The sequence below is a fragment of the Protomyctophum bolini genome, assembly GCF_963924005.1.
Source record: "Protomyctophum bolini genome assembly, chromosome: 4".
Lineage (NCBI taxonomy): Eukaryota > Metazoa > Chordata > Actinopteri > Myctophiformes > Myctophidae > Protomyctophum > Protomyctophum bolini.
Genome location: NC_137865.1, coordinates 39,422,252 through 39,437,309, shown reverse-complemented (window position 1 = coordinate 39,437,309; position 15,058 = coordinate 39,422,252). Strand labels below are relative to the sequence as shown.

At 43.2% G+C, this 15,058-nt stretch overlaps 1 protein-coding gene across 2 annotated transcripts; it reads left to right on the top strand.

Moving 5' to 3' along the window:
• Window positions 1–49: 49 nt before the first annotated feature.
• LOC308314224 (methionine aminopeptidase 2-like) lies at window positions 50–15,055 on the top strand. 2 transcript variants are annotated; one of them, XM_080761728.1, is made up of 11 exons: window positions 50–421; window positions 1,396–1,509; window positions 1,698–1,760; window positions 2,202–2,304; window positions 3,363–3,524; window positions 4,188–4,369; window positions 10,947–11,041; window positions 11,184–11,280; window positions 11,372–11,475; window positions 13,191–13,306; window positions 13,823–15,055. In XM_080761728.1, exons 1-11 carry the CDS (start codon window positions 169–171, stop codon window positions 14,073–14,075), a joined length of 1,542 nt encoding a protein of 513 aa, XP_080617854.1. In that variant the 5' UTR covers window positions 50–168; the 3' UTR covers window positions 14,076–15,055. The 2 variants fall into 2 exon arrangements, with proteins under 2 accessions (XP_080617854.1, XP_080617853.1); XM_080761727.1 differs by having other exon boundaries at window positions 1,381–1,509.
• The last annotated feature ends 3 nt before the right edge of the window (window positions 15,056–15,058 follow it).

Below are 15,058 nucleotides of genomic sequence, written 5' to 3'. Positions count from 1 at the left end.
CTGCAAAATACTTCTGTAACCGTTATCACAAAAGACGGCCACTGTTCCTTTGATGATAAAATAATGTAGTTCCCCACGACAGGGAGTGTCTCTCTTCTCCCTCTATTCGGGTCAAGTTGTTGCACAGAGATTGTCTTCTCTTAATTCGCACATTATTGGCTCAGCAGCATGATCCTTCCAGTTCCAGCAGCAGCACATGCACTTTCAGTTTCAGCTCTGACCACTGGAGGCTCCCAGCATCTTATTATGCGTCACTTCATCTCTCAGTCGCTGATCATGGCGGAGCCTCGGACGGAACATGAAGCGGAGCCTGAAGTTCTCAACGGGGACGACTTGAACGATGAGAGAGAAGACGCCGACGCCTCGGAGTCAGGGAAGAGGAGGAGGAGGAAAAAGAAGAGGAACAAGAATACCGCATTAGGTGAGATGCATCACTTTGTATATCTTGAAAATCACAGAGGGAAAAAATAGCGCAACATTGGTCCCCCATCCTGTGCCAGGCAATAGAACAAGAGCATCCTCTATGCGGGACAGGAGACTTTTCAACCTGTCAGACTCAGAGGGGGCTGCTATACTATACTATCCCAGCGCTGTCTGGCTCAAACCTGAAAGTGATGGGTCCTGCTGAGAGGGGCCAAGACAAAACTGTTCATCTGGAACTGGGATAGCTAATTTGCTCAATGCAACAATAATGCTGTAATTGGATCAACATATTAAAACAACTCAAATATATTTTATTCAAGAGTTGATGCATGTTGTATACATTCATTTAGAGTTTAGACCATGTGCCATCTGTAAAATACATTTTGAGATTTTGGTGCAATCTGATGACAACCATTGGCATGAATACTAATTTCAGCCTATACCCATGAGGCATTATGGTAAATCGTGAAATTCTGAGTTGCTGAACGTAACCCAACTGTGTGTCAACTGTTGGCAACAAGCACGCTCTCTGTCATAATGCTGCATGGCATGGTACATATGCCCTTGGGGATATTGATTGCCAAGGTATAGAAACAAATTATGCATGGACTCTGCCAAGTTCTGATCACAGTCAGTGAATGCACTTGCTTGAAAAGACTCAGAAGGAACCAAGATTACTCACATACTGTGTGTTTGCGTGTGTGCGTTTTTGTTTGATTGTTTAATTGTTTGTTTGTTTGTTTGTGTGAGTGCACACATGCAATGTGTGTGCATTGTTGGGCTGTTGTATGTGAGGTGTGTGCGTGCATGCATGTTGCATCTGCGTTCACATCCATGCATGCGCGCGTGCGCGCGCGCGCGTGCGTGCGTGTGTGTGTGTGTGTGTGTGTGTGTGCGTGCGTGCGTGCGTGTGTGTGTGTGTGTGTGTGTGTGTGTGTGTGTGTGTGTGTGTGTAAGTGTGTGACTTTGCAGCAGGGACAAATGAGGCTGAGGGGAACGGAGACAGCGGAGGTGTTGGGGATGTGATGAAACTGTTGGAGCAGCAAGCTTTGGAGGACAAGGAGAAAGAGGAGGATGGAGATGAAGGTAATTCTTCTAGATCTCCTAATCTTCCACCATTTCCACAGTTCCACTGGAGGATTAAGTTCCCTCAAAGCATACAGGCTACATTTTGGACAGTTTTCAGTACAGTGTGGTTCTTTATGGTCTGTCAATGTTGGTCAGAATGGTCACCCTCAAAAAGTTGCATCGAAACAAGTGACGTTTTTCAACAGATGGAGACGAAGGGGAGAACTCTGCAGGGAAAAAGAAGAAGAAGAAGAAGAAAAAGAAACGCTGTAAGTTTTGCTGCATCACCGTCTTTCTCATCTGCCAAATGAGAGAATGTGTTCCTTTTCATTTCTCTCTTCCTTTCTTCAGAGAGAAGCAATGTTGCAGTGTTACTGCTATCAATTCTCTTTCAGTTCATCCAGTACGAAAGTCTTATGCACTCAGAGACGTTCACTCAGAGTTCATTCAGTTCCCAGTTCTCTGAATATAAAACGGTCACATGTCGACATTTTCACAGCGCAGCTTTTCCAATGTATTGTTGATAATAAAATGCACCAAATGACTGAACTGAGAATGACCCTGCATGTGTTTTTGCGATGCACTGTGTAACTAACTTATCAGCATGCCCTGCCGCGCATGCTGATATCAAACGTCCATGTGTTGAATAGTACTGTACAAAGGCTAACTACTGTACTGTTTCCTTCTGTGCTTTTTTCTAACTGGGGCAGTGAAGGGACAGACTGACCCTCCCTCAGTTCCTATTTGTGAGCTCTATCCCCACGGAGACTTTCCAAAGGGAGAGGAGTGTGAATATCCCCCATCAAAAGACGGGTATGCAACGCATGTGACCTCCACACTGTCCCTCACTCTGGCCATTACAACATGCACAGCATGAGATGTTCTTCAGCTCATACAGTATGTAGGTCTCTGTGTGGTCTCCTCCACATCGTATACAATAAGGCCATCACACGGCTAGCACTTTCGATATCAAATGACACTGATCATCCCCTGTATCGCTTCTTTAACCTCATGCCATCTGGACAAAGATACAGAACATTGCCATGGAAAAAAGGTCCGTTTAAGTAGGAGCTTTGTCCCCTCAGCCATCGCGGCATTAAACAAACTGCCCTGCCGATAGGATGGTTCTGTACACAGTGGGGACCTCATGTTTTTTTTGTATTGTCTTTGTGTAATGTGCTCTGTGTTGTTTTTGATGTGGGTGTTGAACAGATTGTGAAGACAAATATCCTTCGGGACAATAAAGATTATTATTATTATTATTATTATTATTATACTGCGTCACTGAGTGCGCTCGCTCTTCACACCTTACGTTTGACAGCATACTTTGACAGTATACCTCTGTGTTAATGTGCCTAGCTGTGCACGGATACCATACCGTCATTACAGGACATTTGCATAATGAGAAAATAAACTTCACACCTCCTCTCACACCTGCCTAGTGGTGGAAGGTAACTAAGTATATGTACTCAAGTACTGTAATAGTTTTACTTCTACTCCACTACATCTCAGAGGCAAATATTGTACTTTTTACTACACTATTTGAAAACTTAAATAAATTAGGCCTACTATATTTTGGTTATTATTACAAAACATACATTAAGTTTCCACTTCAGCCCTATATATACAGTATACTTTTCCTATTTGAAAATGTCTGAGCTTGTAGATCTGCTATTTAAAAAATAATAATTTGTATATACATTTGAAAACGTGTGAAATGGGACATTTGATGTCATGGCAATACTCTTTGCACTCAAGTAAATTTTTACAGTACAGAGTATTTCCACATTGCGACATAGATACTTTTACTTAAGTAGAAATATGCGAGTACTACTTCCTTCACTGCGTACTGTATATGTCCCCCCCGCCAGGCGCAGCGCAGCATGGCGGACCACCAGCGATGAGAAGCGTGTTCTGAACGAGGCCAACGAGGAGATGTGGAGTGATTTCCGGCAGGCGGCCGAGGCTCACCGGCAGGTCCGCACCTACGTCAGGAGCTGGATCAAACCGGGCATGACCATGATTGACATCTGGTGAGAGAGAGAGAGACGCAGTGTTGATTTTAGATTTTAGTCATAGTCTTTTGAATAAAATCCTATTTAGTTTTGGTCACATTGTAGTCATCTGAAATGTTTTTGTTTAGTTTTAGTCGACTAAATATGAGATTTTAGTCAAAAATATATCTTTTTTTCCAGCCCTTGATGGCATCGTAATGCCTGATTTTGTTTGGTAGCATGCTGAAAATAGTACATTATTACCTCTATTGAGGTTTCTGCGGTTCAATGACCTGGCTTGCAACGAGCAGTTTTTTAAATGGTGGTGTTTTGTTCATTTTATTTTCGTTACCTCTACACGGTTCATTTAACGCATTAAGACCTGAGACCAATTCTACAAAATGCCTTCTAGTTCAGTAGTTCTCACACTTTCAAGCGTTTTCACAGATTTTCAAAAATGTACAAGCCACAAGTACTGTACATCGCATGTCTGCAATTTTTTTAAATAGCCCACGCAGAAATGACACAGATGCTTTCGAGGTTTAAATGGGTTAATAATGAAAGTGTAGGTTTCAGGAGTTAAACGAACACTCCAGATTTGATGGTGTGTACTGTGTGCTTTATGTATTGTGTGCCGTGATGATTGTTCCATTGTCCTTGTCATGGCTTTGTCCCTTTGTGGCTGCTATCTTTGCGCGGCAGTGAGAAGCTAGAGGATTGCTCCAGGAGGTTAATCAAAGAGGACGGGCTAAATGCCGGCCTGGCCTTCCCAACCGGCTGCTCCATCAACCACTGCGCCGCTCATTACACCCCCAACGCTGGAGACCCCACTGTGCTGCGCTACGACGATGTCACCAAGATCGACTTTGGAACGCACATCAATGGTAAGGACCAAAGACAAATTTGCCCCCCTGATGTTATCGCCCAATATTCACGTAAAAATCACACCTGTGTGAAGTGAGGGGTGCTCTTATCATCATACATCATCATACATCATCTCATTCCGGCCAATCACAATTTGCGCCCTCACACTTTTGTCAAAGCTAGCGCCCCTCAAAAATGTAATATCGTAAAATATCAGTATTGGTTTTTGAGGGGCTAGCGCCCTCCTATGTCCAGCTTTGTGTATTTGTGTGAATAATAGCGATGATTTGTTTGGCTGATCACCCCATAGCGATGATTTGATTGGCTGAGCAAAGTACGTAGAACGGAAAGGTGTGGACCAATCATATATGATGATAAGAGTGCCCCTCACTAAGGGGTGCAACCACTCCTATAGACAGCTTTGTTTGTCCCTGGGTCTGTCCCTGGCTGGCTGGCTGGGTCTGTCTGAGCACAAAAATAGCATTGTCACTGTTGCGCAGCCTAATACACACACACACACACACATATTGCATGCAGGCTCGCCGGAACCGGGCCGGAACCCTAGGCTCGTCCCTGTGGGTCTTGAACGGGTGTGATTTTTTATTTCAACAATTAGTTCGACTGCTGCAGGCTTCAGCATTTCAGAATCTTTATATTTGGAAAGCCTTGTTGCATAATGTGTTTATTCCACGACAGGAGATATGTGAATAGTTTGGGTGAAAAGGCACAGGGGGATTTTCTGAGCTTTTATTTAATAGATATAATAGTCGAGACTGAAGAGAGAGGAAACACACAGAGAGAGAGTAGAGGGGTGACATACAGCAAATGGCCCGGCCCCCATGGGACTCGCTGTCAGCCAGGTATTAGAGCCAATGTGGTACGCACTTGGCTAGTGGGTCGCCCCGTCATAGATGTCTACTAAAGCAATAAGCCATAGCCTCAAGAGGCCTTGCTGTGGACAGCTAAGAAACATAGTGAGTCACAAAGTCAAGTGCCTGCCTTCTAAAACGGTTAACAAATATTGCAACATGGACATCACAGAATCAGCTTTATTGTCACGTAATGAACAAAGCTGATAATGAACCTGGTGGTGCTGTTCTTGATACTGTGGTAGTCCCCCTCGCCCGGCTGCGGTCGTTGTAGAGGGGTTGAACAGTTTGTGACTTGGGTGGTGCTGTTGTTGATACTGTGGTAGTCCCCCTGGCCCGGCCGCGGTCGTTGTAGAGGGGTTGAACAGTTTGTGACTTGGGTGGTGCTTGTTGTTGATACTGTGGTAGTCCCCCTCGCCCGGCCGCGGTCGTTGTAGAGGGGTTGAACAGTTTGGGACTTGGGTGGTGCTGTTCTTGATACTGTGGTAGTCCCCCTCGCCCGGCTGCGGTCGCTGTAGAGGGGTTGAACAGTTTGTGACTTGGGTGGTGCTGTTCTTGATACTGTGGTAGTCCCCCTCGCCCGGCTGCGGTCGCTGTAGAGGGGTTGAACAGTTTGGGACTTGGGTGGTGCTGTTCTTGATACTGTGGTAGTCCCCCTCGCCCGGCTGCGGTCGCTGTAGAGGGGTTGAACAGTTTGTGACTTGGGTGGTGCTTGTTGTTGATACTGTGGTAGTCCCCCTCGCCCGGCCGCGGTCGTTGTAGAGCGGTTGAACAGTTTGGGACTTGGGTGGTGCTTGTTGTTGATACTGTGGTAGTCACCCTCGCCCGGCTGCGGTCGTTGTAGAGCGGTTGAACAGTTTGGGACTTGGGTGGTGCTTGTTGTTGATACTGTGGTAGTCCCCCTCGCCCGCCTGCGGTCGTTGTAGAGGGGTTGAACAGTTTGGGACTTGGGTGGTGCTTGTTGTTGATACTGTGGTAGTCCCCCTCGCCCGGCCGCGGTCGTTGTAGAGGGGTTGAACAGTTTGTGACTTGGGTGGTGCTGTTCTTGATACTGTGGTAGTCCCCCTGGCCCGGCTGCGGTCGTTGTAGAGGGGTTGAACAGTTTGGGACTTGGGTGGTGCTTGTTGTTGCGTTGCACGTTGCCACGTTGCCGGATCTGAAACCAGCGTCCCGTTCATGTAGTTGTACCCATTATGATTGGGATAGAACCAAACTGTCTTTTCTTAAAACTATGTCGTCTCTGCACGTATCGATAAAACCAGTGACTGAGTATGAGAGCTCGTTGACATTATTCCCAGCGGCCTCTTTAAACATCCCCCAGTCAGTCTGGTGAAAACAGGATTCTAGCAGTCAGCCTGGGCACACTTTAGATTCCATGCGTGGACAGAAGAAGCTGTGTTTTGCGTAATTTCCGTTTTTTTTAGACAGCTGGTGGATGGAAAAGAAGCTCCACCCACACGGCAGGTTGCCGCTAGGGCAAGCTTTTCCGGGAATCTGGCCGACGCGGCAACCTGCCACGTGGGTGGAGCTTCTTTTCCATCCACCAGCTGTCTAAAAACCCGGAAAAGACGTCGGGAGTCGGCTTCCTTTGGCCGCGCATGGAATCTTAGATGTGCCCATAGTACCCATAGCGTCCTCAGAACAGGTTTGGACCTCCTCCTTTTTGCCTGGAGGCAGACATCCCAATTAAAACGATTTTAATATAAATGTAATTGCGAGAATAATGTCTAAGTAGTTCTACAAGAAAGTAGCGACTGCCTGCATAAACAAGGAAGTTCCTGTGCAAATGCATGGAAGGTACCGAACAGTACTGGCTTGTTTTAAAGGAATTTAAAAAGTAACACTTTTTTGTAAAATCGTGCACAAACAAAATAACCAATGGTAAATAAAAGGCTCTTGTACACTCACTTTTGTTTAACATCCATTCTTTATCTGATAAAAATGTTACGCACACACACATTGCACACTGAAGCTTATTTTTCTACTATAGACAAAGAGACAATTGGTGCTCAGCTCACCGGAGACGTATAAGTCAATAATGTTAAAATAGTATGTACCCACGCTTCCTGTTTATTTATTTTTTCAGGTGTTTTATTTTCTGCTGTGTTTCTCAGTGAGGCATGTTGTTTTCAAATGGCTATAACTGGAGAACGCATGAAGCTCGAAATGTAATATTGTTTTCCCTGTGAAATGAGTTACAAAAAAATCACACACGTGTGAACTGAGTGTTGCAACTACCCTCTCCCCCTGCCTCTCTCTCTCTCTCTCTCTCTCTCTCTCTCTCTCTCTCTCTCTCTGTAATTAGCAGGCAACAGTGCAACACTATCTCTCTCTCTCTCTGTTTCTGGCACAACAGCACCACTTTTGCCCCTACTGGTACTCTAAACATCGGGTATATAGTCCCATATACATTGCTGTTCCTTGGAGTGGTTGGAGCACCACTCAAACATATCTTGCAAAAGTAAGATGAAAAGGCCTGGCAAGGCTCCCCTTGCCAGGCTTTGGGTGAAATAAATCTGGCAGTCAATGACCACCCAATTCCACAATTGATAATGAACAGCAGCTGGCCCACACACACACACACACACACACACACACACACACACACACACACACACACACACACACACTCGCACTTGAATATTTTGATTGCCATTCCAAATTGCATTCGCATCGGAAAAATGCATGCTCGCTATAGGTTATGAGTTAGTAAGTAAGTAAGTAAGTACATATATTTATAGAGCACTTTTCGAAACAAGGTTACAAAGTGCTGAACAGTCACACAATATAAAACAATCAGGTTAAAACAAACATAGTAGTAAAATAATGCAAGAAATATATATATACATATATATACACACAAACACGTACATACACATACGTACATATACACATGTAAATGTACACATGTACACATACACATATATATATATAGATATATACATACATGCATATGTACATACGTCATAATCAATACGCAAAGATTTAAAATGGAGACAAAACAAATGGACCAGGAAATCAAGTGACAACATGGTTTTTAAACTGCTTTTAAAAACTGACTTGGAATTTCTCAGAGGCAAGGGCAGAGCGTTCCACAAGGTAGGGGCAACCACTGCAAAGGCCCTATCACCTTTTGTCTTTAACTTGGTCACTGCGGATTTTTAAAAGTTCTTTATCCGAGGACCTGAGGGGTCTCACATTATCCTTAGGATTTAAAAGGTCGATGATGTGACAGTGGGGCCAGTCCATGAAGTGCCTTAAAGGTGGTTAAAAGGATTTAAAAATCTACTCTGGCCTTGATGGGTAACCAATGCAGTCCAGCTAATACCGGGTTATGTGTGCTCTGAGAGAATGAGCCATTCTTGAATCCGCAGATAGGCTATTCAGGGTAGAGACTCAAAACACTTCAAGTGTGTGTGTGTGTGTGTGTGTGTGTGTGTGTGTGTGTGTGTGTGTGTGTGTGTGTGTGTGTGTGTGTGTGTGTGTGTGTGTGTGTGTGTGTGTGTGTGTGTGTGTGTGTGTGTGTGAGTGAGAGTGAGTGAGTTCGGACATAAAACATAATACTCGCTAGTCTTACGCCTTGTTTCCACTGAACTCTGTGTGATGCCTGTAATTACTTTTAGTACACACAATATACAAGGACATTTATTCATTTCACGGATGAATTGAAACAATAATTTAATCTAATGAGTATTGACTACCCTGAAAAGCGCTCATTAAATAAAATATTATTATATTCAAGCAACATAATTGAATGAAATTATGTATTCTGCTGTTTCCTGCACAAAATGAATAGGACTGGAATATCCTCAAAGTCCATAGACTTGGCTGGCAAACGATTGCCATGAGTGCTAACAAATGTTAAAAACCCTATAGACGTGGCTGCCATATGACGTAATCTTCAAAAGCCATGCATTGGAGGAAAAAAATCACACCTGTGTGAAGTGAGGGGCGCTAATATATTAAAGTCTAACTCATGTTTTTTTTTTAATATATTTCTTATGGAGGGACAGACAGTAGGCTGACAGGAAATGGGGAGAGAGAGAGGGGGGAAGACATGCAGTAAAGGCCGTCAGGATTGGGAGTCTAACCCGCGGCACACTGCCAGACTGGATTACCAGCCAAGCTGCCTGGACCACTGAGCCATGGCCCAGGCCCTAACTCATGTTGATTAGGTGATGTAATGGTTATGTAAAACAAGCAGTGCCAACCACCATTAACAATAAAGAGACAACATAACGTAATGAGGTACATTATGATGTACATTTTCCCTTCATTGTCAATGGCGTTTACAAAACAACCATTGAACTAAAGACAAACATTACACAGCATTGAGGCGAGGTGTTAATACATCCTTAGAACGTTATGGTGAATATTAATAACTGGAATACTGCGGAGACGGGGACACCACTGTTTCAGAACATACACTATAGCAATGATTACTATCACAATATAGAGAGAGACTATAGAACTTTAACCTTTTTATATACAAAAAGATTACGCTTTTCTATTCCAAACCACACCAAAGGGTCACCATGCAACTCCTTGCAACCGTTTGGACCCAAGGAGTTGCATGATTAGGTTTGATGTGGTTAGGGCTTAACCAGTATCTTCACAGCTCACTAGAGAACTTTGATCTCCATTAAACCACATACTGTACAGCTATTTGTTTTGTGGGGCTAAAAACACAAGGAAATGCATCATGGTGTAACAAAGAATGTAATCATACAAATAGAATATGCATGAATATAATCATACAAATAGAATAAACATGAATATGTGATGTAAAAGAAAATCTGATTATTTTCGATAGGAGAGATGTTAGATCAAATGTAGTGTCGTTTCATTGTCAAAAGGTTATTGCAGAAATCTCAATCTTAACATTATAAATAGCTCCTATAAAATGAACAGCCCCGTTTTTATGGTCATTGTCACCTTAAATGGCTGCTGAATAAGACTCGCTTTTGGCGTTTTATGTTTTATCTCCAGATAGGTCAGTCAGTGTACAGTAGAGTGTACAGTAGAGAGACAGAAAACCAAGGGCAGCGAAGACAGAAACGCTGACGAAGGCCAGAAGAGCTGAAACACATTTGTTCCTGTGATTGCTGCTGTGATGCATCGAAAATAAGCTTTGAAACTTATATTGGGATGCGATTGTTCCTATTTTTCATCAGAGATAGGGATCTGAACCTGCCTCAAGGAACACATGGCTGCCGACGTGCATCGACTGACTGAGCAAGCCACCTCTAAAACTTTAAAACAGTAGTTCTCAAAGTGGGACTCAGGGACCCTCAGGTGGTCTTGAGGGAGTTCCAGGAGAAGCATTTTTTCCCCTTTGAAAATAGCTAAAATAACAGACTTTATTGACATGCCCAAAATATGGATACAAAGTTGAAAGTGGTAAACTTCACTGTTATTTCACCTGCTTCAGTCCAATGAGAAAATTCATAACTTAGAATAATTACTTTAGGTTTCACTCTCTCAACCTGTCCTACAGTATAGATAATTTTTCTGTACTGAATTCAGTAATACATCTAATCTACAACAATAAGTTATTTTATCGGGGACCCTGGCACAAAATAATGTTCAAATGGGAGGGTCCGTAGCCTAATATGTAACAATTTGTTACATATTACATATATTTTTATATAAAAATGTTTGAGACTCACTGGTATAAATCAATTACCCCACAACAGCTTCGACATAATGACTGTGCTTGATCTTCCAGGCAGAATAATAGACTGTGCCTTCACAGTCACTTTCAATCCAAAGTATGACAGGCTGCTGGAGGCTGTGAGAGATGCTACTAACACTGGCATCAAGGTAAGGCACTTCTCTAAGACCCGCCTGCCTGTTAGCATGATTAAATTATAGGCATCACAAATGGTCCTGCCGGAGATTACTCTGGCTGGTGAAGAATAATGCTATGCATCCATGTAAGTGTAAACACCTCTTCTGTCCTCAGTGTGCGGGGATTGATGTGCGCCTATGTGACGTCGGCGAGACCATTCAGGAGGTCATGGAGTCGTACGAAGTGGAGATTGACGGTAAAACATATCAAGGTGAAGACGGAGTCATTTATCTCTCTTTCGTCATGTACACGTTAGACGGCATCTCGTATTTATCAAACTTTCCACTCGTTCCTTTCTACAGTGAAACCGATTAGGAATCTCAATGGCCACTCTATTGGACAGTACAGGATACACTCAGGCAAAACAGTTCCTATTGTCAAAGGTGGGGAAGCCACCAGGATGGAGGTTTGTATATGCTCTCATGTCCAAATCTTAAACGTTATCTTTTAACGAGGCTTATATTAGTCAAATGCATTGGGATGGTTCTTTGACAATTTGCTGAGTCTTGGGATTCCGCTAATGGATTCTGCAACAGAGAATGAGGCCATGGACTCGGTTGATCTTTTTACCGGTGCGGTCTGACCTTGAATAGAAATAATCCTGTTTTAAATGTTAAGTGTAATCCGAAGAACTTGTGGCTGGTTAGGGTTACGGTCAAGGCGTGGACAAGTGATTCCAATTTACTTGCTGTGGCAGCTCCTTAGTCGGCGCACTTTAATTACACCATTCATGAAGTCACTAGATACCATGAAGTATAGCAACACAGGCCCTAAAGTAATTGCACCGTAAAAGCATTGCATCGTGGGCATTCGTGGGCCCTGTGTTTCAGGAAAGAGAAACCCCATACATGGCTTTCTGCACAAAATGTCAAAGTACATATCACTGAGGTGACGCACGCACGCACGCACACAACCACACACACAGCTGTACACAGCCGCTATTTGGACAGAACTGAGAATTTTAACTGTCAAGCTGCTGACTTGCTGAGTCAAGCTTTTTACCTGCTGGTTCCAGGAGAGTGGAGGGTGGTGACGGTGATGTTGGGGGCTTTGCTGATGTGGCAACGTTGTGTATGTTGATATTTCCTGTTGGGAGTGTGTTGGTGTAACGGAGCCATTACTGTCGTCTGTGTGATGATGGGAGAGTGGCAGCTGGGGCGTGCCACAAGGCTGCTAGCACTTTGACTGATTGTCAGCGCAGCGAGAGAGGGTGTTGCAGTGTTATCAGCCAATACCACAGAGACCCCCACCTACAGCCACGTGCTGATAGAGATGCAGAAACACTGGTGAAGGCCGGCAACTTAATTCACATAACAGACTGCACTCCTGTCTTTAATACAATGCACAGCAGCATGTCGACTATACTGACATCTTGAGTTATTGAATCAATTTTCTCAGAGTTCTTCCTGGAAAAAGATTTGCTCGAGTCATTTTTCTTCTTTCAATTACCTCTTCATTATGCCCGTTGTGTGATTACCTTTCTATAACGGTGTGTGGACACAGCTTTCATTAAATATGGCTTGTGGAAGAAAATAGGGCTTCTAGGCTTAATAATCAATCAGGGAATCCATTAAATGCAAAATGTATTTTCTTCCATTGTGTGATAATGTATAATTAGCATAAAAAAACTTGAAACAAGCACTATGTGGACACATAGTGCTTGTTTCATCCCAGTTCCCACTCTTTATTGCAAGGTCACAAGATCAACGCTTCGATCGCCAAACTCCTTCAGGATTAAATCTTATCCTATGATACTATTTTGATCCTGATGAAGATACTTAAACTTAAACATTAATCTTGTAATCTTGCAATAAACTGTGCGAGGAAGTAACAGTGTGTGGACTCTGTTCTTATCTTTTCTATTGATCTCATGTTTGTATACTGTACTCTGATTGAATGAATTGTATTCATGAATGTCTATGATTTAAAAAAGAAAAGTGCATCATGCTTAATTTTTTTGCGTGGTACGGCGGAGTTGCATGCGGAAAATAGCAGATCTACAGTACTCTCTTGTAGATCTCCTATTTCCTATTTTTGGTACAACCAAGTATAAATGGGGCTTTAACCCTGATTTCAGAGTTTGATTGCCAAAAGGTGAGTGTGTTCTTTCCTGCCCCGCAGGAAGGTGAGGCTTACGCCATCGAGACGTTTGGCAGTACAGGGAGAGGGGCCGTCTATGACGACATGGAGTGTTCGCATTACATGAAAAACTTCAATGTAGGACACGTGCCAATAAGGTCGGAACTGCTGCCTTCCTTTGTCTCATATCGGTGCCGATATTTGAAGCACCTTATTGATTTAGAAAATGTATTTTTAGGTTGACGTGCTCGTCGCATTCTTGTTTGTACTTAACTTTGTAACGAAAAGGCCTAGTGCACTCCAAGGACAGGTGCGTCGGAGCCGGCAACCAAATGCGAATCATGAGAAGAAAAGCGTATCGCACACTGTCTTTCACTTATAGAGCAGTAGTTTTATTAGATGACAAAGTTTCGGTCTAAACGACCTTCATCAGGTATCACCTGATGAAGGTCGTATCACCTGATGAAGGTCGTATCACCTGATGAAGGTCGTTTAGACCGAAACGTTGTCATCTAATAAAACCACTGCTCTATAAGTGAAAGACAGTGGGGGACCCTTTTCTTCTCATCGAGAGCATAACGTAATGTAGTGCTAGCTAAAGTCCATAAATAAGCAATCTACATTTTTGATTAGGACTCATTTGTCCTCCTTGTCTTCCTCTCGTGGCACTGCAGGCTACCCAGGGCTAAACATCTGCTGAACGTGATCAATGAGAACTTTGGGACGTTGGCATTCTGTCGCCGCTGGTTGGACCGCCTGGGTGAGAGCAAGTACCTGATGGCGCTTAAGAACCTGTGTGACCTTGGCATCATAGACCCATATCCACCGCTCTGCGACACCAAGGGCAGCTACACCGCGCAGTATGAGCACACCATTTTACTCAGGCCCACCTGCAAAGAAGTAGTGAGCCGTGGAGACGATTATTAAAGCTTCCTTTATACCGTGTGGCAGTGGCGTGCACAGATAGACACTAGGGGGTGCTAGAGCACCCCCTGCCCTTTTGGCAATGTGCTCTTAAAAATAAATACATTCATTTTTTTCCTAATTTGTAGTGTGTGGACCATGGTGACATTGATCAAATCTTGATAAAAAACGCTTACTATATTATTTAGGCCCCCACAATCTAAAGCTTGTGTTTCTATGTCAGTGGTTCTTCTATTAAAAAAAAATAGCAGACCTACAAGTTCGTAGCGCGCCACTCGGTGGCGCGGTATGAGCTTGTAGATCTGCTATTTTTCAATAGCTAAAGCACCAAAATGGGTTCCCGCCCCAAAATGTGCTGCACAAGGTGCCCTTTTTTTTCACTTGAGCACCTGCCCCTCTAAATGTCTGTGCACGCCACTGCCGTGTGGCACAATGGCGTCGCTCGCTGAAAAAGAACAGATTTCCGGAAAGCGACACTGCCGCTACTACGGAGTATGAAGTAGGCTTAAGCATGCACTTAAGAGTCAGGATCATGACATCTCAGAGACAAGAAATAACCTCTTCAGACTGATAACAAATTATGCAATATTTTGACCTAAATTTCCATGGCTTGAAACCCATCTTTAGATAATTATTTTAGCAAGAGCAAGAGACTGGTGTCATGGCAATAGCTTACTCATGTTTTGTTTTATTTTATTTATTTTTCTCCTGAAAGGATAAAGCCAATAGAATAAGGGCATATCGTATAATCTAGACATATTGTTTTTCTGCTATACTGCTTTTAGAAATTATGACGACAAACAATATGCAAAGGATTTATGCAAAAAAAGGTTTTGGTGAATACGTCACCAAATAATGCTATGCTTCAATGCCTTGTTAACAATAACAACAATATCTGCTATGAAAGTATTTATATTTCTATATTTATTTGCTCTATTTTATTTTGAGGCAGTTTTATAAGAAATAAATTGTTATAAATCTTCCAT